Here is a 26838-nt window from a genome sequence, read left to right as displayed (position 1 = left end):
AGCAGCTCTGCGAGGCCAAAGTCCAGTTTTTATTAGTAATGGATAATGCCTCCTTTTAGCGCTTGAAGTGTTTTATTTTCTATGATACGTTTGTTTAATAAGTTACTTCTTCATGACACAGTGAATTACAGACCCATTTATTGTACTTTCACTACCACCAGCAGGCTACATGGAGAAATCAAACAAGCGTATTAGTCAAGGTAATTCCTCCCATGATATTACAAGCCTGAGGATGGCCAGTCTAATATAACTGATTTAGTCTGGTTTTAATCAAAAACCATGAACAGTTTTCCAAAATATATCACTTTGCATATTTTTTTTCTTCAAGATACATTATTTGTACCTGTGAAAACCCCATAAACTGTCCTCAACTGCGTTGGCAATTTAAATAGCGATAAACCTGCAACTTGATGCTCTTTGATAGGTAGCAATTATGTTTCCATTTATATCAAAGGCATTTCTGTCATTGACTTCACACAGAGTGAAGATTATGTCCAAATGGTTGCTATTTTCAGGGAGAAAACTTCTTTAGTGGTCCATTTTATCAGGCATATCTTATGTTCTGAGAAATAATTTAATCAACTTGATAAACTCCACTTTTCTTCATTACTACATGCTGCAAAGCACATTCCTACGGAAAATGGATGCATGTATCTAGCAACCTTCTCTGAATTTGCATTTCTGAAAAAAATCCTACTCTTACCAGAGAAGAATTCATATACTTTAAGGCTGAGACTTATTTACAAAAGGCCAAGCTTGTATAGGAGGATATAGCAGAGATGCCTGCTTCTCCTCCCTTTCACACGCAACAGAGAAGTGTCCAGGAAGCAGCTGTTACAGTGATAATAAATAACGGTATCAAGCCCAGTGCAGTATGATTTCAAGACCAACATCTTGTTAGGAGTCTAAAACATTCGAAGACATTCAGACATTGATGGCTACAAGATTAGTAGCCACACAGTCAAGCTGATACTGTAGCTGCACAGCCAAGACGTGATCTCCTTGGAGTCTCTTCAGTGGGAGAAAGCACAAGGCACATCACATCCAGTTAAGAAAGAGCAACTAAAAAGGCAAAAAACCACCCCCGCCTGAACGGAAGGATGCCCAGATCTCAGTACTCTTCTGAATAGTACATCTAGCGAGAGATGGTGGTATAGCCAAGCTACAGACGTTTCTACTACCCGCCAGCTAGCCCTGCCCTGTAATTAACTGCAGAGCCTCACAGATTTCTTCCTGATTAGCTGTTTCAACTAATGAGAGGCTCCAGACTCAGCTAACATGACGTCTGAATTACCTGCCACTCACACGCTGGTCTTTGTGGCCGCACAGAGCAAACCACAGGTGCAGACCTGGGCTGAGTGGGGCACAAAGAGGAGAAGGGGGCCCACCCACAAACCCTGCACAGCTCCTCCGACTTCAATCACACGGATCGAATGTTTGGGATGGTTATGCGCATGGGAGCCAAACCTGGCAGTTCCTGTATGGCTATTACCCAAGATATAAAATGTTTGACGTTTTAATTAAGATCTACAATATCGATGTCACAAAATGAGTCTGGAATTACAAGAGCAGGATCTGATCTGATTGTAAAAAGTTCGGCTATTCAATTGAAGGCCAGCGCTCAGTCATAACCAGAGAAAAGTTAAGGTCAGGAGTCCAAGTTCAGGAGTGGGGAAAATAAGAAGCTGAAGGAAACATTATATCCTCCAATAATCCTTGCAGGAGATATGATTTCATCATGAAAGGATGCAGTCCAGCTTTAAAGTTTCCAAGCAAGAATCATTCTACTATAACTCCACTGTGAGATAAAAGCAGACATGTGATCTAGTAATACTGGCCTCTTTCACTGGTGTTTTTATTGGTGCTGCCCTCCATATTAAAGAAAACAAACACTCTGCTTTTAATATTAAAGATAACTCCAACAGGTCTGCTTTAGAGAACCTTTCTGTGTTAATCCATTCCTTGTAATACAGTTACCCTTGTGTAAATTTGGATGGTGGCCTGTAAAAGGAAAAGCAAATAGAGGATTGGCTCGTTTTAAAACTTCTTTCCTTGCTTTTTTGTTGCTTTTTTTTTAATATCAGCTTCGTCTCCTTTCTCTTTTAAAGGGTCATGGCAAGACTTCTACTGTACAAGAAAAAATAAGGATGTGACCTCACATGCGGTAGAGGGAGAGAGAGATTTGGATCCTCCCGAGTCCTGAAATCACATAAAGGAATGCATAAACATAAGAAAGAGCATGTTCATTCTGCAGAAATATCACCCAGTTGTTAGCGCACCAGGGGGAAATTCAGGAGACAGGATCTACTGTAATTCTACTCTTAGCTTGACAGGTAACTTCACACAAATCATTTCCTCTTCCTGTGTCTCAGTTTCTCCATTTCTAAAAAAGGTAACATGAAATGTACACAAATTTTAAGGCTCCATGAGCTAAGACAGTGCAGTTTAACAGTGGGTATCACTGCCATGAATTCACCGAAGGAGCTACAGGATGTTCCCCTGGTTAGCAGAGCCCCCCATCGGCAGATGGGGCACGTCCATTTGGAGCTGCTGGAACTCCTGCTCCCTTCTGCCCCGTTTTCATGATGTGGATTCAAACCCTGGATTCAAATGGAAAGTTTCAACAGTAAAGAATCATTTTGCACTCACTTTACTACCAGATGGCAGTTTCCTTGTGCTTAAATCATACAATCACATATTGCTAAATATTTCTTAAACTAGTTCTGTCAGCTGGTCAAAAAACTCTGGCACAAAAGAACTAAAAAGCAATCGATTGCCAGCATTAATGAGTTCAAGTGAACTGAAGTGAAAATCTTTCTACCTGCTTACACAGGCCATGAAGTAGGCCCATAAAATGTCTCATGATCACTGGCGCAAGAGTTGTACTTCTGAACGCACAGAAGGGGGTAGACTCTTTGCTGATCGAGTCAGCAGGGAATTCTTCCCTTACAAACCAAGATGAACACACTAACCAATAAACCGTAGTTGATATTGAGACAGTTTAGCTAGCAGCTGAAGTTATTGCATGTTACAGAAAACCAGGAAGTCTGTGAACAATAACCGGTGCCGATGTCAACCGAAAAACAAGGTATATTTGCTGAAAGAGAAGCTGGAAGTATCTTCCCTTCTCTATCTACTGTATGTTCTTAATCTGCTTACAGTAAAGGACATCACCATTTACATCAGTCCTCACTGATGAGTGTTTGGCTGAGCTGGAGTGCAAGGCAAGATGCTGTTGACCTGATCACTTCTGCAACCAGGATAGGTCACGCATAACCTTGCACCATCAGTATCATCAGGATCCCAGTTCTACACAATGGAGTCTTCCTATACTGCCTGGGGACATTATGTATTTGCCCATCATGAGAAAAATTTTGGGAGAAGGCAAAGCATTAAAAAATGAAAACATTCAGGAAACCAGCTCCTCTTTGGTCTAGAGTACCTCACTGCTGCCCCAAACCATATCCTCCTGCAGGAGGGAGACATCAGCCTTGGTAATTAGCCAGACATCAAAACCTTTCTCGGGAATTCCTCCTCCTGAGAGGCACATGCAGATCAGAAGAGGAAAGGCTGTCTAAACACAACGAGTCTCCTCTCACTTGCTGGGTTATTTTCTTTGTCCCTAGGGGTGCTCCAGCCAGGGGGAACTCCAGCTTTAGCAGAAGGTGGCTTGGTTTCCTCCCTGTTTTTATAGCAAGAGCAAGCACAAAGGCACCTTTTAGATAATGTCCAGTTCTTCAGAGCGAAGGTCTCTGCAGTACCAAAGGGTTTTAAACTTCACTTCTGCCTTCATTGCAGTTTCATCAGGCTACTGTATTTCTAGGATGCCTGGCACACCAGTACCCTAATCTGAAAGGTACTGATGATGTCAAATAGCAAAAGACATTTCAGGATGCTTGATTCTCTACTTACTCCAAAAAGATGTTGGGATCTTCACATACAAGATATTGTATATGCTCCAACAAGTCAGAGATGAAAGAGCAGTGGTAACTAGAGACCTACACTGGGCTTTCCAGCTCTAGAAGAGACAGGGACACATAGGAACAGCAGTTGACACCTCCTAGGAGCAGGGCTCCAGACAGCTGGTTGCTGAACTCCTGTCCACCACAGGTCAAATGCCATGCCTGAAAGTACTTGCAGTGAAATGGTGTGTAGTGGCATTAAAGACATCAGAACTGGATTATATCTGGACACAGACTGGCAAAGTATTTGCAAGGGATTCAGAATAGCTGGGGACCGGCCACATTCACATAGTACTCCTAAAGTTGGATAAAATTTAACAGCAGTAAGTTAGGAAACTTCACCAACTCCAAAGCACTACCCCAAATTTGGGCCAAAACGATGCACTGGTGCTGAAATGCTCTAGAAGGATTTTTTCCCTTCTGCCAAATGCAGATAAGATAAGAAAAGCTGGGCTGTGGACCACAAGAGCGGGGTGCTGCTGCTGGAGAAGGCTGTGCTTTGGAAAAGAGCCTTTGTGGCAAAAACTAAGGAAACTGTGATCAAAAACTAACATACTTGCAGAGCTCTGTGTAGGGGCAAAGGAGTGGGGTTGCTGGGGGACCTGCAAGTCTCCACTGAAGACTTCTTGGGCAGAGGGTATTGCTCAGGACCTGCTTCTGCCGAGCTTCCCTTAGCCATCGCTCTGTATTCCTCACTTTCCCAAATCTACCAGGGAAAACGGGAAACTGAATTGTTATGGTACATAAAGACGCTCTTTCCAGAGAGTTACCTGGAGCAACACAGAGCGGGAGGCAAAAGAAAGAACAAAAAAGTATTTAAGTCAATGGGAAATCACAAGCCTATGGAGTCTATGTCTTTTGTCAGATCGCAGCCCCAGTTCCTATCAGGCTGAACTGCGGTATGCGTGTTTACTGCACAGACCTCAGGGGGCTGCTTGTACGTGCCAGTGCTCCCCCAAAGCAATCACACCCTGCCCTGCCTGGCCCCCTGGAAGCAGGGGAGGGAGCCCACAAAGGCAGCAGATTGCACGCAACCGGCTGGGAGGAGAAGCGCCGCCTTGCAGGAACCCTCCCCTTTCCTGCAGGGCGATTCAACGGGATATTTAAAAGCTTCTCCCCATCTCTCCCAAACGAAGGGGGGAGGATCCGTCTGATTGTATCTGTGACCCTGGCAACTCTTCACAAGCAGAGACAGCTGAGTCACTAATATTTAGAAAAATAACATAATTGACTATATTCAGCCCTGTGGAGGACCCCTGCTGGGTATTCACAGTTAAACATTAGCAACTCAAGTCATTTCTGGCAGCCTTTGTGAAGGGTTGCCAGGGCTGTAGATTCAATTAGATGACCTCCGACAAACCCGTTTCCACTGCAAATATCTTTAAAAAAATACACTAAATCCCCAATAAATACAGTGAAATTGGAGGAGACAACCCTTCCTACCTCATTGAACGTCCCAAATCCCCGTTCAGACCCAGCTAAACCTCTTGCCTGGGTGTTATGCATGCGCGGGCTCTATTCTCGCCACTGCCTAATGTGATTTAGCACTGTCTGTGGATTGCACTCGTTAAACCTGAAAATGTGACAGTGTCGCAGTTGGATGCAGATTAGGATATAAAATGATGTTGAAAAGCTAAAAATGTTTGCATGCATCTTTCTTTTCATTGGGTAGGGATGACTACTTTTTTACCACCATTTTTTTACCCCCAGACAGCTTTTTTTCCCATTATTAGCCTTTGAGTTGTTTTGATGTAAGAGGCATTAAGACATATTGCTAGATCCAGTGTTTTGTATTATCCATCACAAAACACTGCAGTAGTGCATTACATTGAGTTAGAATATTTACTTTCTCCTCGGTAATCTATGATAAAAGTGATTAATGTACCAGTAAGGCAACTAGAAAGGGGATTTTAAAATTCTGTTTTACACATCGGGTTTTATGACAAGCCCTAGAGTAAAACACCCAACATGGACAATATTTGCTAGCACTATCATAATGAAATCAGCTAACACCTCAATTACACCTTGTAATTGCTTCTTATAACGTGTAAGACATTTCTAATTCAGCTTTTAAACATCCCAGTTGTATAAGTCCCTGTCTGCCTCCTCAGACTACAAGACTTCATTTCAGCCAACATATTCTGCCCTGGTAAATTTGTTCTTAGCACACCCTTTTTTTTGGTCTTTTGTAGCCTAAATAATTTTGAACAACTACCAACCCTTCACTTTTCCTGCACACAACAACGTTTGAGGAAATACAAAGAAACAGAGCAGTGCTGGATTCTCAAGATGTCTCTCCAGAGAGAAGCTTAACAAAACAATATTTTAAAATAATATAATCCATTGTGTGAGTTACAATAAGAGATGAATTCAACAGGACAAAATTATAACAGGATAAGAGCTATTAAGAAATGATTATCCAGAGAACCATGAACTAACATTTTCACAAATGGCATTATAATTATTCCTTGTGCATGGTGCAAAATAATACACTAAGGGTGGTTACAGAGAGCAAACTTTCTTTACATATAGTGTAAATTGGGGTATGGAACAGAGACACTGCATGGAGTTGAGTCCTGATTTTTTTCCTGAGTGTTCCCTGCTGAGCAGTGCCACAATTAATCAAGCTTTCTAGGTTTTAGTTAATTGCTGGACCCCAATAAATTGGTTTGTACTGGCATTGGTCCAGGCCTGATAATTTCACAGCCTTGAGTTTGGAAACTGCTGCATGTTCACACAAGAACCTTGCGAGCCGGCAGCTGGGGGAAAAAGAATAAAGGAAACTCTTGTTGTGCGAGGTTCCAGTAATGCTCAGAAAGCCAGTCCGCTACCAACAGTGTCTTCTCTGTTTGTTTATTTTCTCCATGTGCTTTATACTGATTTTTTAATGATGAAGGGAAATCCCCCCTTCCCTCACTTTAAGCTTTCTCTGTAGCCAATTGTTCTCAGCGAGCCGTCCCTACCTCCACCGGCTCCCCTTGGAAACTTCCACCGTGCCCATCCCCGACGAAAGTTCAGTGCGGCTTTTGAGAAAGCGCAGGTACTTTCTCCCGCTTTCTGCAGCCTCGTTCACGTCAAAGGATCGCTGCTTTCTAGCGAGGAAAAGCTGATGACCGGCTTTAGGACAGGAGGGACAGTGGCCGCAGGGTCTGGCCTGCACGAGCGGTGGCGAGCGCCCCCGCCGCCAGCCCCAGGGCCCTGCCGGAGCCGCGGGCCGCGGGAGGCCTGCCGCCGCGGGGCTCGGCCTCCGCACCGCTGCCAGCGCTGAGAGCAAGCCCGCAGCTACGAGCTCGCCTGACAAGCGGGCTCGGTCAGGTGAAGGGCTCCGTGCCCCAGCCCTCGCCGGCGCCGCGGGGACCGGAGCGCGCTCGCGCCTGGCAGGCTCCGGCTCCGCGCTGGCACTCGCTCCGCTTTGGGCTCCCGGGAGAAGGCTCATTTGGCACGCGCCGCTTCACTAATGGGCTTCGGGAGCGCTCTCACACCAGCAAGTTTCTGAGCACCAGAATTACGTAACAGCCAAGGCGTCACCTAACGCCGCCGTCACTGGCTTCGGCTCGCCGAGGCGAGATTAGAGGCGCTAATCACAGTTTTATGAAAGTATGTTTGAGTTGCGATTGGAGCCTCGTTCGGTTTGCCGTGACTCCCTCCGTCACGCCGGGACCGGACAGGGCTCAGCCGGCGGATCTCAGCTGCAGAGAAACAGCCGTCAGCAAGGGGAACCGCATCACGGTACGATCAGTCCCGGGATTTGTCACTGCTTTCCTCGTGCAGGGCTAGATCCTCGGCAAGTGCAAACCGCTGGGATTCTCCTCAAGTCCTGCGAATTTCTGCCAAGCGAGATTCCAGTCAATAATTTCAATGGGAGGGAAGAACTGTACCCCTTTTGGCCATTTTCAAGGATGTAAGGCACTAGAAAAGCAATGAATATAAAGTTCCTCACCAGACTTTAACAGCATCACTTATTGTTTGACACTGCTTTTCGCATGCTGAAAACAGACACCGAGATGCTATTGCATGCTCTATAGGACTACACTTAGGCAGAAGCAGTAATTGTATGTTGTGCAGGCTTCACCTGAAAAAATAGTCTCTATATAAGAGTTATACATGGGCGTTTGGACTGTAGATTTGGACTTGATATCTTGAGGAAAAAAATTCTCCTTTTAGTTTGCTCAAATATGTGGCATCAACTAGGGATTCAGAACTCTGTTTTCAACCGCCTTAATGATGTTATGCCTCCAACACCCATTAAATTTCAATAAAAGACTAAATAATGAAAAAGACATTCACTACTACTATTAATACTAGGGAACAGCAAAAGGCAAATCTGGGATGACTAATAAATTCCTTTAAAAAAGAAAAATAAGTAAATTAGATGGATAAACATGCAAAAAGAATAAACTAGAAATCAGTGGTTTCAGTTAGAAATTATGATGCACCACTGATAATAAGATGTATCTGATCAGGAATTAGCCAAGCCGGATGAGAAGGTAAAAGGAAAGACAGGACAACATTCTGGAAAAGTTACAAAGATTAGCCCTTTTACAATTTCACTGCAGTTTGTGTACCTTCCTTGGGCTCTTCTGAAAGCTCGAGCAATAATAGCTTCTACATATCTGAGTGAGGACGCTGCAAAGAATCTGATTACTATTTCACCCTCAGTCAACAGCTGGATATCGATGTTCTGAAGGGTGATGGGCATTTTATATGCAGCTCCTGATTATATGAAAAATCTGTATTCCTACAAATTGTCCTGCTGACTTTGACGTTACAAATATGAGAAAGAACTACAAGATCATAATTACAGCTGCACAGACACAACTGTGGTGATTGGAATGTTATAAATATCTGGATTAGATTAGACTAGATTAGATTAGATTAGATTAGAGACAGTTGTAGATGAGCACTCTGAGATCAGTGGAAAATGCAGGAGGGTCTCACTTCCCAGTGCATATATGTACCTATGCTACACCTATACACTGGTATTCCTAACACCCCACCTAGCAAAGCATCTTTTGCTCCAGGACAGAATGAAAAATTGTGTGGTCTCTTCTCCCTCATTCTCATATTTGTTTTACAGTTACTGTCAGCTCTTGCGACTCTCTGCTCACCTGTATGCTTGAAAATGAGATTTGGGAATATATACTTTATTTGCATTTTTTGAGAGAATCGTAAAAGATGTCCAGCTACTCTTTGGTCTCAGACGAATATGTGCACTTCAAGGTAATGAGGAATTGGGCTGACATTTCAAATTTTATGTAATGTTGTTGTTGTTTTTTGACAAACTCTATGCAAGGATCTCAGATTCACTGAGTTGCTCTATTCCACTGCTAGATAAGTAGTTAATTACTAGTGTGTGAGGAGTGAATCCCCACTCCAGATGAAGTCAGTGCTATAAAATGAACGGGAGGGTGGAGAATGTCATGACCATCCTATGCCATAATCACAAAATCACGCACATCCCAAGCCCTTTCTGTTTAACAGCGTATGAGAAGACTGCTTGATGAACATCCAGACTCTATTCCCAGTGTGATGGTTCCAGGGCTGATCCAAACCACAGAAAGTAATTTAGAGATTATTATCAAATCCTGGGAATGATCTTTAGCATTTTAAGATACATTTTCCAAAGGGCTCAACTGAAGTTATAGGAATGCAAAAAAGCTAAGGAACTCATTAGTTTGAAGATTTCTTTCACACTTCTTCAGAAGCCAAAAATTGACCATAGATAATAAGTTTTTCTTAAAAGCGATGGGGAAAAAAGCAAGACAGGGAGGTAAACGGAAATTGTGTCATGTGCCTAACATCTCTCAAAACTAAATGTCTAACCCAATTAAGAAAACTCCACATGGCGCAAAAACGTGTTAGCATTCGCACGAATCTTTTATGCTGTTTTTTCCACCACAAGAACTGAGAAATGATAGTGGGAGAGTTGGGTACTTCTCAGTTACTTGGGGCACAGCACAAGCAGAAGAAGTTCTCCCACTAGTTTTGCAGATTATTAGCTGCCTGAGTTCCATCATCATTAACGAGAATTACATGGCTAAATCTCTGCGCTCTTAAAAACTTAGGGCATCCCGGAGTCTCTAATGCCCACTATGAGGAGCAATTCTTTCCTCTCCAGACACCAGAACATCCAGCATATTCAACCAAGGAGTTCAGCTTGGCAGCGTGAAGGGTAACGATACACGCGAGGCTTCTCCGGAGCTCCGTGTCACACGTGTGCAGCAGCCCCAGCTTCAGGAACTGCAGCTGCATCCCGCTGCTGAGCAAAACATCTCCTCAGTTGTATCAGTGCTGTGGTCTAAGGGGAATGCAAGAGGCTCCCTAACACCAGGCTATAGCTGCTGCCACATGGGACAAAGCACAGTGGACTGTAGCAAGACATGGAGAGGTTTTAACTGTACTTACTCCTCAGTGACACTTTGATAGAACTGGGAGAAGGGGAAGGGCTCAGGCACGGGCTCAGCGTTACCAGTATCCAAGGGCACTGGCAAACTCTGCAAGCTCAGTGAGGGTCTCTCTCCAGGATGCCACCTGCGAACATTGTGTTCAGGTACAATATCCTGCAGGTATCACATTATCCTGGCACTAACAACCACACACTGCTGTGCCAGGTGAAGGTGCATGACAAGAAACAGAGACAGCCTCTGTACATGACCACGAAAGACCCAGGCAGTAGTCCAGGTGAAGAGCACAGCCTGAGTAGCAGGGCTAGGACTAGAGCTAGGGCATCCTGCCTTTAAGCCTAGGTTTCCACCACATTGCCCCTCCAGGGAGTCCCAGCCCGCACTTGAGGGAAAGGCTCTTTCAGCCTCTATGCCAATTCTCTGCGACCCAGATCTGCCAACGAGTGGGAAAAGGGCTCCATTTTTTATATTTTTATGTTCAGCGAAGGTCTTGCACCTGAGTTAATCTCTTCTAAGGCTGCCAGACACCATCATCTTTGGAAACAGCCTTACAGACTGCAGCAGAAAGTGCTGGCATCTATAACAGAGTTACAAGGCGCTCTTCAGGCCAAATAAGGAATTTGTCTTTAAAGAATCTCTCTGCAAAAGAATTCAGGTCAAGAAGTCTATAGAAAATATTTCATTCCTCATTACTACTGCACCGACTATGCATAAAGAGTATTGCTTAAAGAGTTACAATTATGTTGTCCTTATTTACACATATTGGACTTTGTATCAGCACAGAGAGGAAAAACGTGATGAATACTGTCGAGATGAAGTCTGACAGAGGTGAGTAGCTGCGTTAGGTAGGCTGCCCTGGAGGATGTCTGCACAGGAAACCAAGCTCTGCCCAGGCACAAAGCAGCACCTAGCAAAAACATGCAAATGCTACGAAACCTAACTCTCAAGCCTGCCTGCAAGGACTCATGAATCACAAGGACTTGCTATCTTGTTTCTTTTCGAGAGAGACCTACAAATTGTGTATTTGATTTTCAGTAATACTGAAGGAAACAGATACTCACATTCCTTACGATGTCTGAAGTCCCTAGGCACTTTTGCAAATCCCACCGCATGTATGTTCACTTTGGCTGCTGCCATCTTGACAGAGATTGTCTAAACAGTGACATTAGCAACAGAACAAAACTCTTGCAGATCAGGGGCCCAGCATGGAGAAGAAGCCCTTATCCAACTGTAGTAACATGGGAATTCAGGAAGAGAAAATTGGAATTTGGACAGGACATACAATGCAGCTTTTTCTCTAACGAAACATCATTTTAATGATGTTACTAGGGGTGTTTTAATATCTCACTCTCTCCTCAGAAATGTGATGCCCTATCAGTTTAGCCCCCTCTAACACTGCAGGGAATGCATTGGTTTTTGATTCCGAAGAAAAACTACCCCATACGGAGTCACCAGCACAACTTCAACTCCCTGCAAAGACAGCGGGACAGAAATGCAGAACTTCACTTGTAATTCCTGCACTAAATCCAAGAAACTTCTCTGATAATGCAATCCAGTTTAAATTTACAGCTGTCAAGGGATGTACAATCCACCATATGTCTTGCTGGACTGTTCCAATAAAAACTGCTTTCCTTTTGCAATGCAATTTTTATTTCTCTTGACTTCACCTACCTTCAGTGTTACACCCCTCACTTCTACATTGCTTGGATGTGTCTGAACCTAGTTTCTGGAATAAGATCAGGATATCTGAAGCGACACTGGGGTAGGATGTACTAGTGCCCCATCCAACTGGCTCCCAGATAGCCAAGGGCAGCTCCTAGGAAAGTCCCTCCAGCCTGTGTCAGCATCAGTGGGAGAACTGAAGCTGGCTTCGGGTAAGGCTCTTTGCCGAGTGCAGCAGGGTTGGTTCAGTCATAGGTCTGGGTCCATACATGATTCATATGCAATTTTTCTCACAGGCTGAGCCCATGCAATCCACCCATGTGAGCCATCTAAAGGAAGAGCATTTCTGCAGCCCCACAGTTTGGAAGGATGTATGTACAGGCTTTACTCTCCATGAGCACGGATATACCGGTATACCTGAACTTGCACAGCCCAGATTCCCTGCCTTCAAGCGTCAATTACAATCATATTTCTGATTCAGAGTTACCATTTGTTTTTGCATTTGCCCATTGATGCTTCTCACGGTGGCTCCTCCAGAGCTGCAGCAGGAGCCACCATATCCGTGACCGAGAGCTTCAAGTGATGATTTTTCCCTTAGGAACATGGATTATTGCCTGTGCATATCAAGTCAAAGAATGACAGAGTGGCACAGAAGTAAGCGTGGAGCAGCGTTTTCAAAATGCTTAGCTCCAGAACATGGTTTCCTTTTCTTTTCCTTTTCTAATAGTAAGAGTCAGAAAGTCACTCTTTACTAACACACAGCCCTGGTTACTCATGAAGTCACGCTAGAAAACACTTAGCAAGTCATCTGCTCTATCCTCATGCCAGTACAAGATTTCATGTACACTGTCTTTTCAATATTTCGTCCAGCCTAGTTAAAATGGAAGAAATGAAAGTTACGTCCACTTTTCAGCTTTCTGAAAATATCTACCAAGACTTGGAGGTGTGCGACCTCCCAGCAGTGCTCCCCAAACACCCTGGTCCCAAACTAGGGGAAACAGGTTGTAATTTGTTTCTCCACATGATGTCTTTTCATACCTCACCCTTTTTCTCAGATCATTTGTCAAGGGTTCACTGATCTCTTCTTATTAGTTACAGGGGCTACAAGAAGACAGAACAAGAATGTTTGACCAAGCATATAATGTCATGAGTCATGGGTTTAATTTAGTTCCACCAGAACATCAGCGTGACCTTGAAACCTTCCAACGCATCAAACCAGAGCAGAGGGTCTCAGCAGAGGGTGCCCAGCCGCCTGGAGCGGGTGCGCCGCGGCGGGCGCCCCGCGCGTGGAGAGCCCGGTCAAGGGACGCCGCGGCGCGGATTTCGGTCCCGCAGAAGCTGCCGCGGGGCCGCGCTGCCGGGCGGGACGGGGCGGCTCGGCCGGGGCGGCTCGGCCGCCCGCGCTGCGCGTCGCAGGTGGCGCCGGGCGCTGCCCTGCCCGGCCCCGGCCCCGGCCCCGGCCGCGGCCCCGGCCCCGGTCCCGGCCGCAGCCGCGGCCCCGGGGCGGGGGGAGCCGCCGGCCGCCCGCACCGCACCGCACCGCACCGCGTAGGGGAGGGGAGGGGAGGCGGGCGCCGAACCGCGGCCCGCGGAGCGCTGCCCCGGCCCGGCCTCGCCTGCCCCCAGCCCCCCAGCCCGGCGCAGACTCCACCCCGGCCCCTGTCAGTCACGGCGCGGTGCCCGGCAGCGGGAGAGGGGCGCGGGCGAGGCGGCGGCGGCGCGGGAGCCGGACGGGCGGACGGGCGGGCGGGCGGAGAGAGAGAGGGACGGACGGACGGACGGACGGACGGAGCGCCGCGCCGGGGCCGCTTCCCCGCCGCCGCCGCGAGCATCGCCCGCGCTCGGGGGTGGCAGGTGCCCCGCCGGGCAGGCCGGCACGTCGCGGAGCCCCGCGCTTCGGGCGCGGCGGCTTCCTCCCCCCTCGCCCCCGGCGGCTCGCGGTCGGGGGCTGCGGGATCCGCCCGCCCGCCGCCACCTCCCGCTTGCCGGGACCGCAGGGGAGATCCGAGAGCCCCGGCGAGCGCCGGGAGAAGATTATGGCAACGTGAGCGGGGAGCGCAGCCGCCGCGGGCAGAGCCCTGCCGTGCCGAGCGGAGCCGAGCGGAGCCGAGGCGCTACTTCGCGGGAGCCCCAGCGCCGCGGCTGTCCCGAGCGGCGCCGGCGCTGCCCGGCCCCAGGTGGGTGAGCTCTCCTTCCCCGGCACGACGCGCGGCCGGCTCGGGGCCGCCGGCCGGGGCAGGGGCAGGGGCAGGGGCAGCGCCGCGGGCTGCTCCCCGCTGCCGCGCTGCGCGGGGCAGGCAGCGCCCCCCGCCCGGGCGGCACCCGGCCCCGGCCCCGGCCCCGGCCTCGGCGGCACCCAGCCCCGGCGGCACCCGGCCCCGGGACCGCGCGAGCCGGAGCCGCGGCTGCGCTGGGAAGCGCCTGCCCGAGCAGCAGACCCGACGGCAGCCGCCGCTGCCCGCCCCGCCGCCCGGCGCTGGCCCCGCCGCGGCCCGGCTCCCCGCCCGGCGGCAGCCTTAGCCCCCTCCGAGCGCCCAGCTCCTCCGGCCCGTCCCCGTCCCCTTTTCGGCCTCGACGGCAAACCGTGGCGGGGCCGGTGCCACGGCCAAACGGGGTGCGGGCTGGCCGCTCCCCGCAGGGCACGGCGGCACGAACAGACCTATACGCCTCATTCCAGTTGTGGATCGCTGGTATAAAAAGTGGCTCAGGTTCATTGCTTCTGCTACGTACAAAACACACCAATAATTAACAGGTTAATCCTAACTGAGGTTATTTAAATCCAAGAATATTTTTAGGACGTTGCCCTTTGGGGAGATAAAGGGAGTGTGCTAATAATGCAAAGTATGTGTTTATATTTGGAGTAACAACAATACAGAAATTAAAGAGAATTAAGAAAGACATCAAAAGTCCCCATCCCATTTCTGTTATTAACTCCTCCATTTCACCTCGCCGTGCAGCGTTTCGGAGCATAAGCAACCCAAGATTTAAAATGTTCTTCCTTTTGAAGACCTGACATTTAAAATGGATGGATTTCTGAGCTCTTTCTAACCGAGCTAACCAATGTAGCAAACAGGTAAAGAGCTGCACAAAGGATTATTGTGCTCCGTTTGTAAATATTGTTTGCTTAAGCAACCCCCAAGAAGGCCAAAGTATTTAAACATTCCCATTTCTGCCAGTCCCAGTGATGTGCTACTGTTGTTTTCAATGCAGGCATGATGTCCTGAGACTAAACTGCGAGGTTTTCATTTTAAACAAGTTCTTAAAAGTTTGTTTGGCTTACAAATGTCCTATGTGATTTGAACATGTTGAAAGGAAAACATGACTTAAACTTTTCTTCTGAATTTGGAATATTATTCTCTGCTTCCAAAATAAATGGAAAATTATATTTTGTTACTGCATAGGAAGTGTGCTTTTAAAGTAGCATTATGCTATTGAATGTTTTCACATGCACTGCGCATTATTTTGAATGAGCCTATTGAGTATACACAGAGTAGTTGCATAGATTTGATTAGTCAAGGAAGATGTCCGTTTTGGTTGTGTTTTGGGAATACTGAGTGGAGAACCCCTAAACAGTAAAGGCAATAAAAACACCCCAATAAAATCAAATCATCCACTTTTTCTTGCAATATCCCAGGTCACATGGAATTGTCCTGCTAAGGAGATGGGGTTTTTAAGTGGTTGTTAACTTGCAGTGACTTCTTTATAGTTTGAGTAACAATTTAGTTCATTTCTCTAAACTGTCTGTGCACTACTTAATTCTGAATATACATATATAATAAATATTACTGCTTTGGTTATGTGTCAACTGAAAGCTCTTCATGTATGGGGCTATTATTAACATGAAATTTGAAGCGGTCAAATTAGTTTACAAAGCAGATTGTTTATTTTTCCAATAGTGAATCTTTTTTTCACTTTCATAAAACTCATTGTGAATCCACTTGTAGGCTGTTAAAATCAAAACCAGTCCTTTTCAACACTGTAAATTTTGGACAAGTGTATTTTGGGAAGATAATACTTTTGCAATGATCTCTGATGAGCAGTAAAGAGCCTACATATTTCTTAATTTTGAATCTTATGTTGGCTATTAAAAATAAATAAATTCTACTTTAGTTAATTATTCACTCACTTTTTTTTCATTATAAAATAATTCATCTTCAAAAAAGCCAGAAAAAGATAAATAGAAAGGTGCTTGCAGCAAGCACAATACTATCTCTGCACCTCTCAGACAATAATACATCAAGCTGTGCTCCATGTGCGAGGTTTTGATAGTAAAGATCTACAAGAATGAAGATGGCATGTCATTCCTATATTGTACTTTCAGATTTCAAGGCAGTGAAAGGGTTAACGCTAGGAAAATTAATTATACACAATGCCAGAACAATAGTAGCTGGGAGATGGGGGGGGGGGGTGAATTCAATAGTGGTGAAAGCCCATTAGATTCAATGAAGAAAATTCCCTTTGCCTACAGCACGGCCAGCATTTCACCCCAAGTAGGTATTTCCACTTTGCGGGGCTAAGGTACCGTGTATATCCAAGGTTAATTTTATGAAGAAGCAAACACGTTACAACTGACACCTGTATTTCCTTAGTTACATCCAAAAGAGCTGCTCTCCAAGAAAATCTCCCCAACTATTTTTCTCATGAAAGAGAACTTTAAGAATTTAGCTTGCTTCCTTTCCGGGTTTCTCTGCTTTGAGACAAGATAAGGGCTTTCTAAGGTGTAATACCCATTTTTCAGCTTTCATGAATGGGAATGAGGTCCCTTTTCCAAATATGAACTGATCTAAAGCCAAAGCTTTTTCTGTTAAATGAAGATGTCTAATACAGACAGATTTTTTGGTTCTGGCAGTTTAGGATTTCTGTGTGCTGGCTGAAACCATGTCAGAGAACTAAACATCTTACAGCCTCTAGTTTAATTCTTTTAATCTTTTCTTCCCAACAGCTCAACGTTCTCTACTTTGGAGGCTCCGTTTTTCACTTTTGTTGATAAAGATGAGAAGAAAGTGGAGATTGGAGAATTTTCATTTTATCTTTTTCATTGTGCTCTGTCTCCTTTTCATAGACGGAGGTAAACTAGAACAAGTAAAACGTAAGTAACCTTCAAACAAAGCTGTCACATTCACCCGCATTTGGAATTTTCCTTCTATCTGACAAATATGGTTCGGAAACGATCTTCAAACAAAAATGTTCTAAGCCATGGAATTGCACTCAAATCCCTCTAGCATTCATCCTCCTTCTAATCCTTCATTTAGTAGAAACAGGTCACACCCACATTTGGGGTGCATTTTCCTAAAGCCATACAGGTTCAGTGCGTCCTAAAGAACATAACACATCAGCTGAAGAATCTGTTTAATTTCAAATGCTCTGAATGAGGGGAGTGCTTAATTCCATTTTAGTGACCTCTATAAACATCTGACGGATTATCTGGATTTTGTCCCATGTGTAAGACTATTGTGCTGAGGTTTTCAGATAGCGTGAAGCTCTTCCAAGACTGCTCTGTTGTGTTCCAAAAACAACCTCATATGAACTGGATTAGATATATCCTTTGAGAAAATTAAAGGTCTACGCACTGTCAAAAACTTGATGAGATGCATTGAAAAGAGCACAAACAAAGCAAAGGGAATATTTCTACAAGGCCTGTCATCTGTGGGAGATGTTAACACATTTCAGAAAGCATGGCAAGGAGGAATAACTACCCAAATAAGTCTGTAGGAGTTACTGACTGCTACAGCCTTGTTAGTAGCTATCTGGAATGGTTTCCCCACCTGTGCATGCCAGGTCTTGGCCTTCCTCTTGCAAAGCACATTGCTTGCATTTGAGAAGTAGTTAAAAACTGCAGTCTCGGTGTCAGCAGCTTCTGCTTCTAAGCAGGTAGATGAAAAAAGGGAAAAAAAGGGGGGGGGGAAGGGTTCAGAGAAGGCCTTCTTTACTCGCAAGAAAACACAGTGCAGGTATCCCTGTTCAGAGAAAGCAGCGTGAGAAATTATCAACCTCCACTTCAGCCAGCTGCTTTTCCAGATCCTGCATTTCATTTGTCAGGCTTTTGTGTGAAGTGAAAGCAGATCGCTTCACAGTTGCTACTAATAATCCCTACCTCTTGCTACCTTCTTTTAGGCCAGTGAATGTTAAACACGTTCCTTTCTTGGATTATCTCTTGGAAGACAGGTAGTTTGTCTGATACTCTGAAGCATCATTTATACTGAGGGTGGTGAATCAAGCTGAGCTTGGACATCATTAAGATAACAGCAAGTACTTCTCTCATGGAAATATTGCTGTAATAAAACCCTTTCTGTTGAAGAAATTTGAGTTTTTAACATGAAACTATAATGTGACAGTGAGAGACAGGGCAGTAATGTCTGGTAGGTAGATGGACTTCTGCAAAACTGTACTTGCAAGATTACAAGTGCTTAGTGAAAAGCAAGATCTTAAATAATTTGGAAGCTGATGCATATATAAGTCAACACAAAGTGTTTTGAAATACTATGACAAGCTTTTATTTGATTGGGTTGTTAAAATATGGTGATACTGAATATGCAGTGTAAATGCAATGCGCACATCTTCCATTTGTAGTCCCTGTGTTCAGAAATCCCTCTGCTCTAGAGCCTGGGCTTTTCCTGAGTGGAGGCATTTGCTTTGGCTTTGCAATGAAAAGGTTTTGTTTCCTGTGAACCTGTCTGAGCAATTGAGAGCTTTAATTTTGTGACCTAAATAGGATCTGAAACTACATCTTCCACAGGTGAAAGGCTAAACTCACCCTGTATGAAAGCTGTTTTGCCAGCTGTTTCAGGAGCTGCAACTTTGGAGAGAATGGGGAGGTCACTTTATTTTGGTTTGGGAAGTTAGAAACAACAGCATCAAAAATTAAGGGCATCCCAATTTTAAAGTGTGATTCTCCAGGGAAAGAAAAAAAGTAGATCTTCACCAAATTTTATGTATCATTCTCAAACGTAGTCTACAGAGAACGCTGCAAACATAAAACACTTCTCAAGCATGGAATGGGATCATTTCTTCACCTCTCTTTCAATTCTTCACTGTTTTACAGATTCAGATACATACTGTGTGTTTCAAGATAAGAAGTACCGCGTAGGAGAAAGATGGCATCCTTATCTAGAACCCTACGGCCTTGTTTACTGTGTTAACTGTCTCTGCTCCGAGGTAGGGCTGTTCAGCTGCTGCTCTTTTACAACTTTTTCTGCTTGCTTAACTGACTAGAAGCCTTTACCTTGTATCTACACCATGACGAGCCCGGAGCTGGTTTTGCTCGGGGGTTCTGATTCATGCTGAGTTTCCTGGAAGCTGCGGGAAATAGAGGCAGGTGATCCTAGCCCAGGGAAAGCATTAACAGAGAAGGCCGATACTGGCACAAATGCTTGCACAGGACAGACAAAAAAGCTCCTTAACTAGCCACAAGCTGTGCTCATTGCAGAGCACTACACCTCGAATAACCAGATCCTCCTACATCTGTATAATCCTTGTACTTCCACCAACATGGAAGATTATGCAGAGTACAATTCGGTTGTGTTTTGATCTAAAGACAGTGCCCACATCTTCCAAAAGGCATTTGCACAGTCAAAGCATCTGCTGCCTTACCGTGCTGAAGGAACAGGCAGGGATATCACCGTTTACAAAAATCTCGGAAAGAAGAATGAGGCAATGAGAAACGAGAAAAGGGCACGGGGAGCAGAGGGACTTGGCTAGGACGTGAAAGGACAAACCCTTTCGCTGCCGTCAGCTGATGCCTGATGCTAAGACACAGCAGTCATAGACCCCCTAAGCATGTCCTACACAGCTTGGGGGGGGGGGCAGGAAAATGAGGGCAGAATTTGTCCCTTGGAGTACTTTAAAAATGACTAAACAATAAGGGATCTTAATCACTAACATATGAGACACGCCAGATGCTGAATTTTGCCTGCTGTATTTAATGTGAAATAAAATCTTCTTGGCTATTCTCCCCCCTGCAAGTGTAAAATATTGGGCCCCTGTGCAGGATTTGCTCTGAGGGATCTGCTACTACACTTTTGTGCAGAGATATACAAACAGTAGTCCCACAAACTTGGCTGCATCTCACATCTGTGCACAGAGCATCTGTAAGAGCAAAAGCAGTGCACTAGGAAGAGGAGGAAAAGCCTCCCTTTAAAGCTAAAAGGAGTTTCCATCACTTTTGCTGATCTGTATGCAAAAGCTTAAAACTCCCTCAGAAACAGTGTGTGGTAAAACACTCATTAAACTGCTGGAAGGCTGTGCCTTGGGTGGGGATGAAATCGCTGGAAACCCTAGAGATGTGGATACAAATCATTGCTCAATGATTTTCAGGAAGATGTTAGAGAGTCTGGAGGGCTGGGAAAGCACATGCAACCCTCCTCTGGAGAGCAGCACTGCTGCGATCCAGGCATCCCCCTGCACTGCGAGAGGCCAGCAGGCGGGATGTATTTTATTTCTCTCCTTCTCACACGGATGTGGAAGACCAGAGTGACAGAAGAGGGCAACAAGGGAAGCAGAGATGGAAACTCTGCTTGTGGTAGCTGTCAGTACCTGCAGCCCGAAGTGGCTCTGGGCTCCGCTTGCTCATTCGCCCTGTTCCACCTCTGACGTACAGTGAGGGTGCAAAACACAACTAGGGCTCGCTGCAGCAGCAAGGCCGCTGGGGGATCCGTGGAACAAGATTGTGTCGTTGCCTGGGAGGAAACCCCCAAAGAGCATCCGCAGCATCTGGCCCTTTCTTCGAGCTTTGCCCGGGGCAAGAGAAACACCACCAGAGCACTAGCCTACAGTGAGAACTCCAGATCAGCAGGAAACTCTCAGTAATTCATAATATTAATAAAATTAAGGCTATATAAAGCATTAGATAACATCCCATGACCACAAGCACAGACCTGATAACATTACAGCATAAAGAAATGAAACTAGAGTTTGCCACAGACAGCAAATAAGGGAGCCGAGTGTCACCCGCTATAACTCCCTGGCAGGAAACCAGTTAGGCAAAGGACATGTACAGAGTCTGGACCAGCATCTACTCCCTCACCCTGGAGGGAAAGCAAACACATCCCCAGGGGTCTTCATCACCACTGTGACCACAAGGGAAAATTTCTCTGCCAGCCTCAAGCACCATGATCCACATGATCACCGCACAAAACAGGTCACATCAGCCAGGCAACCGAGAGGGATCTCTGCACCTTCTCTAAACAATTCCCCCCCAACCCAGCATGCACACTTCTGATGTTTAAGAAAAAGGCGAGACAAACCTAACCAAACAGAGGCCAAATTATTCAGCATGGCATTAAAAAATATCCTAGTTTTGTGTGTGTAGTAGTAGTTTTTACAAGTTAGAGTTTACACACTTAAACCAGAATAAAACTAAACATAATTCAGTGTTCTCACCCTCTTCCCCTTCTCCTCCCCCTCCCCAAATACACAGTGGAGACTGTTGACTGTTACTGTCTGGTAAATTAAAGCACTCACAATTTGCCAGATCATTATTTCACTCTTTAAAATAGAGCAGCCTCCTGCTTGTGTTCAAAGTCAGATCTGCAGACTTCAGGGGCTAAAATCAATGCTCTTTGCATTTAGCACTGCTAATACAGCAAACGAAGAGAGCTGCATTGTTATTCTTTGGGTATCTGAAGCAGAAACGCTCAGCATGGTTCTCTCTCACAAAGGTGTATAGGAGCTTAAGTCCCACTCGAGCCAGTAGGGCTTGGTCTCCCAAATATCTCTGTGAATCTAAGCATAAGATCAGTCTCATTAAGCATAAGATCCATTAAAATAGTTAGGTCCTGCTGCAAACGGCGGAGTACTGTAGGCAGCACCGAGAGGAGAAGCTGGCCTGCAGAGTTTTTATCACAACTGGTCGTGCACAAGAAGCGAACATAGGCATCAGGAGATTTTGCAGGACTAGTGACTGAAGGGGAAGGGGGGCCATGGTGCGAGGAAGCCACGTGCTCCGGGCCAGCAGAGCCTGCCAGCCGTTCCTCCGCACCAGTGCTTTAAAGGCTCCCAGGTGAGGGCCTGCTGGCCAGGAGCCGTGCAGCCCAACCATAGTCGCTGTCTCTCAGAGAGTCTCCAGCCCTGCTCTGTAAAGTCAGTATATTTAATTTCAGTCATCATATTGGAAACAGATGACAATATCACTTTTAGAGTCTCTTTCCAGAGATGCACAGACATAGTCTATGGCTAGCAATGATCTTCTAACAGTATGATTCCAGCCTGTAGTCCACAGATATTTAGGAGTCAATGGATAATTTTGAAGGAGATGGCTAGAAAAGCCTACACATATGAAATCTCAGTCTGCACCTCCACTGGAAACATTTCAGTGCTCCAGAAGGCATATGAAAATGAAGTGGCTTTATTCCTAACAGCACCCAAAACTACAATCATAGCATAGTATCAGTGTTCATGCTGAAAGATCTTTCTTGCTATAAACATGAGCAACTCAGAGCTAAATTAGGAGGATGAATTATTGATGGGAAATGGGAATCTGAAATGGATAGTCTTTTCTGGTTACAGACACTGGAGACTGAAAATTCCCTATATTTTAATTATAAATCAAACTTAGATGTGGTCAAATAGAATATTATGTTAATGACATGAATAATGAACACTATTCTCAAGACTCGCTCGTATTTCTTAGAAAAATGGCTACTTACCAACTGGTGTTCTTTGTCTACCAGGGAACCCATCAAATGAAAACAAAAGACTCTCCACAGTTTTCAGGAAAAATTACAGACACTATTGTCTCTTGCGGTCTTGAACTAACCCTCAGTAGGGGATATCTCAGAGACCTACTATTCACTATCTATGTCTTAGCTCTGCAAAAACAAGTCTTAAGCATAATCTGCTCAAAAGAAAACACAGACGAAGATTGTTGAAATCCATTTTTAAGCACTTCCTATGATTTTAATGTTTGTATGAGTTTATGCTACATTCTGACCTTCAGCATAAATTCAGGGGCAGTGGAAATAGTCTGGGCTTACCCCAGTGTAAGTGAAATCAGAATGTTGTAAAAAAAAGCATTTGTTTTTCAAGTATCTAGGTGTAGAATGGAGAGCACAGAAACTTGCAAGTTGGCCCATTCCCTTAAAGCACTGTATTATGTTCCACCTGCAGAATGGAAACGTACTGTGCAGCAGGATACGATGCCCAAGCCTACACTGTCCTTCTCCTGTGCACGTACCACAGCTGTGCTGCCCACGATGCCCAGGTAATTTATATTGAGGACACACGATCCTTTCTGAAATAGCTATTTACTATGCTGAGTAACAGCAATTGTGAAATGTCTGTGCTGGAAAACTTCTGTGAAGTAAACGTCCTTCTATACCCGCTCAGGTCATGAGGTAGGCTTGTTCTATAGTGAGTTGTAGTATTTTTGATGGTGGTTTCTTTTTAGAAAATCAGAAGTATAGGTTTTGAAAAGGATCAGCTAAGCTGCTAAGTCCAAACCCTTCCCACCAGGCAGAAGGTAGCAGAAGTTCATTCACAGCTGTCTGTGAAGCATCCCCTCCCCACTCCTTCTCTTATCTCCGAACACCATCACAGTAAACACCCTGTCCCACAGCCTTCCTACAGTTTCTACTTGGTACTTTTCATAAGAGCAGGCTAAAACACATCGTTACTTGCAATGGTTCTCTGTTAATACGTAATTCTAAATTGCTGTGGCAAATGTGCATTTGTATAATATCACTATACAACCAGTCTGGTAACATTTGCCTTTTACCTCTCATATCCAGGCATTGCTTCATAATTAGTAGGGAGTGTTGTAAATCATAGAAGCAGTGCTGTGGAAGTTTATGACTATATAAATCCAATTGGATACTGTATAGTAAATTCCTCCAGACTGTACATTTATTATATGCTCATTATTAAGAACCACTGTATGAAAGAGACTAGGCAGGATCTTTCATAAGGCTGTTACAACATTCCCGACATGGCCTAATGGCTTCTAGATCTGACTGGGGCTTTTCCCTAAATGTCTGTCTTAGTGGCACCCCTCATTTCCACTTATAAAAGGGTATTCATGCAGCATCGTAGAAAGGGTTTTTATTTGACTCGCTCCGGAGGGAGTTTCACTGTCCGAGGAAAACAGCTGTTCCCTGACCAAAACCTGTGAGCAGAGGGTGGAGGGACCTGCACGCGGGAATCAGTTTGCTGTTCAGCAGGGCTTGGAGTGGACTGGCTGCACTCACTGGAGTGTAAATGGAACCCACTGGTCTACTGTTGGTAGGATTCATCTGACCAGACGTAGATAGCAATATCTGATCTAGGTATCTAGAACCCCCTTGTAATCAGTGAGGATAAACAAGCATTTCCAGTGCATAACTCATCTGGTGTCATGACAGAAGTCTACACGGGTCAGATGAGTTGTATCCTGGAAGCTCTGATATTTTCTGTAGACTGTAACAGAATTAGACCACTGCTTTGGACACAGACACCTACATTGTTACTGTCTGTAGTTCAGGGAGGTGAGTCCCATCCTTCCTGCAGCATATTCCTGCCTTGTCCCAGAGTACAAAGAGTATATATACCATATGATAGTAACAGCTGTCAGTCCACAAGGCTGGTTTTAACACATCCTGTAGCAGCATGTGCCTTTAAATGCCAGTTATCATTGAAGAGATACGGCAGCTTCCCAAACTTACATGATTAATCCCTGCTCATCAGTGCAGGCCTGTTTCCTCCAAGACATTTCCAGTGCTTTGTCTTTTCTATCTTATATTCTAAGCAGTGTTTCTTTCCACATACCTCTGTATAGTCAAGGAAAGCAACCTGATCCAATTTACAGATAAAAAGGTCAGACGCGTCATAATTACTGTCACTATATCTTAATGGCTTTCTGATCACAAGGCATCATATTATCAAAACAGTTCTTTCCACAATAGCCTTCTCAGCCACTGAAGTACACAGTAAGTCTACAGAACGATACCTCAAGTCTCTTTCTCTTGTCATTACTGTTTTTATCATCGGTGGCTAGGTAGGTTATGTCTCAGCAGCACCCTGGAGATCCCCAAAAGGTTTGAAAAAACTTAGGTTGCACCTAGACATCATTTTCTTCCTCGCTAGCACAGACCTGCTGGGACAGCAGTTGCGCTTGGCCCTGGTATGGAGGGTTTGACTGTAGCTTCAGCAGGCTGTCAGCCACTTCTTGCTTGTATTCTTATTTGCAGTGATGATAACTATTGGGCGTTCTTTGGATAATCTCACTCTTCCTGTGTCTTGGGATGAGATCCATCCTATCCAACTTTAGATCTACCAGTTTGGCACCTAGCTGACGGGACAGTTTTAGCTATCATGGTCTAACACTTAGGAAAGAAAGTTTGTAAGGTAAATAGCTTTTATCTGATCAACTAGTATAGTTAGATAAAATGGGTAAGATGTTGGAAACACAACCCCCTCCTTAGTTTTCAGATGAAAAGAAGGACCTGTGCATCCAAAAACTGGTCTGTTTTTACAACTATTCTAAACTCCAACAGGCAAGGGAATTATCTAGATACCCTTATAGCTGTTGGAAACACACTGTCCCCAGAGGGTGATTCATTCCGTTATCCAGAATGAGAAGAACTTTTCTCTGGAGATGCCTCTCTCTCTCCACTGACTGTTGAGGGAGCCCAGGCAAATAGCTTATGCTAGATACTTACTTTTTTGACAGCTAAAGTTAAAACAGAGAAATCCCACTCTTGCGTGTAATTGACATTTGGGGGCAGAAAGTGTTTTTTTAATATCTCTGTTCAGTATTTAGTACATAATAATAAATGCTTCTAGATGGATTGTCTCTGATTCAAGTGCTTTTTGGTAGTGAACTCTGGCTTTTCTCAGTTCATATGGCTGTAAACGTGGTGATCCCAATGAAGATTTTAAGGCATTCTGCAATAACCTAGTGAGAAAGAGTAAGGGCCCCAGTAAACTCTCAAATCTCTCTTATCAAATAAAGTTCTTGCTATTCATACAGTCTTCAGCAAGCATTTTATACTGTGTTTAAACTGATAAATCCTGAAAATTATCAGCATGATACCTTCCTGAATTGTGATCCATTATCTTCCCTTAACTCCTCCTGGAATCCAGCTGTAGCCTGTCTGCCACATATGATGGGCTGTAAATTGCTGGAGTATGAGTTGGGCAGTAGCTCATTAAAAAGTATGAGTAAGAGTGCCACTAAGCAATATTTTTTCCCTAACTGAATCTGTAATTCACATACAGATCTGCACCAATGTTAGGCAAATCACAAGAATCTTCTGGGATTTCCGTGGTTATTTGCATTCTGCAGTGATTACATACCTCATATTTGGATGCTCTGTATTCAGTGGTAATGTTCATGCCTGACCTGAATAGGAATCTCAGTCATTATTCTTGCACATCTCATTCCAGTTTTCCATTTCCGTGTGTCTGACATACGATGTCTTTTGTGCAGCATCCCATGATACGCGGGAATTTCACCTCTCAGGTTCCACTGGTTATTTTGTAATGGAAGATGCCTAAGCTCTGGCCATCAGCCATCGATTTGAATCACTCTCATAAATGCTCGTTATGTTCTGTCACGTATGTTTCCCCTGTTTCTCGAGCTGCATTTCAGAAATGAGTAGTGCTAGTCACAGTGACTTCAGGCTCTTCCTCCTGACTTTCTGCAGGCCTTGTAGAGCGTAACTGCCCAAATAAGTGCCTCCTTATTTAATGAAGCAGAGGTAATGCCAGGAGGCGGCAACTTTCTTTGGAAACTGAACTTCATAACTACCTAAGTGGAGGAGCTGTTGAAGGGATTCCTTTGAGAAAAGTTGGCACTGCTCTCCCCTTGGAATTAGTCTCCCGCATCCATAGTGACACTG

The 26838-nt window shown here is 45.0% G+C and overlaps 1 protein-coding gene across 4 annotated transcripts in view; it reads left to right on the top strand.

The window, feature by feature from the left end:
* The first annotated feature begins 13999 nt into the window (after positions 1 to 13999).
* CHRDL1 (chordin like 1) overlaps positions 14000 to 26838 on the top strand; it is a 46340-nt gene continuing 33501 nt past the window's right edge. For 2 of the 4 annotated variants that reach the window (XM_067304320.1, XM_067304319.1), the window contains exons 1-4: positions 14000 to 14205; positions 16971 to 17117; positions 19071 to 19183; positions 23132 to 23225. In XM_067304320.1, coding sequence (XP_067160421.1) covers positions 17021 to 17117; positions 19071 to 19183; positions 23132 to 23225 — 304 coding nt within the window. In that variant the 5' untranslated portion in view covers positions 14000 to 14205; positions 16971 to 17020. Of the gene's footprint in view, positions 14206 to 16970; positions 17118 to 19070; positions 19184 to 23131; positions 23226 to 26838 lie in introns of those variants that run through there. The other 2 variants (XM_067304322.1, XM_067304321.1) reach the window with 1 other exon arrangement.

The sequence above is a fragment of the Apteryx mantelli genome, chromosome 13 (assembly GCF_036417845.1).
Source record: "Apteryx mantelli isolate bAptMan1 chromosome 13, bAptMan1.hap1, whole genome shotgun sequence".
Classification (NCBI taxonomy): domain Eukaryota; kingdom Metazoa; phylum Chordata; class Aves; order Apterygiformes; family Apterygidae; genus Apteryx; species Apteryx mantelli.
The sequence above is the reverse complement of the archived record's forward strand: the minus strand, read 5'-3'. Positions and strand labels throughout refer to the sequence as shown.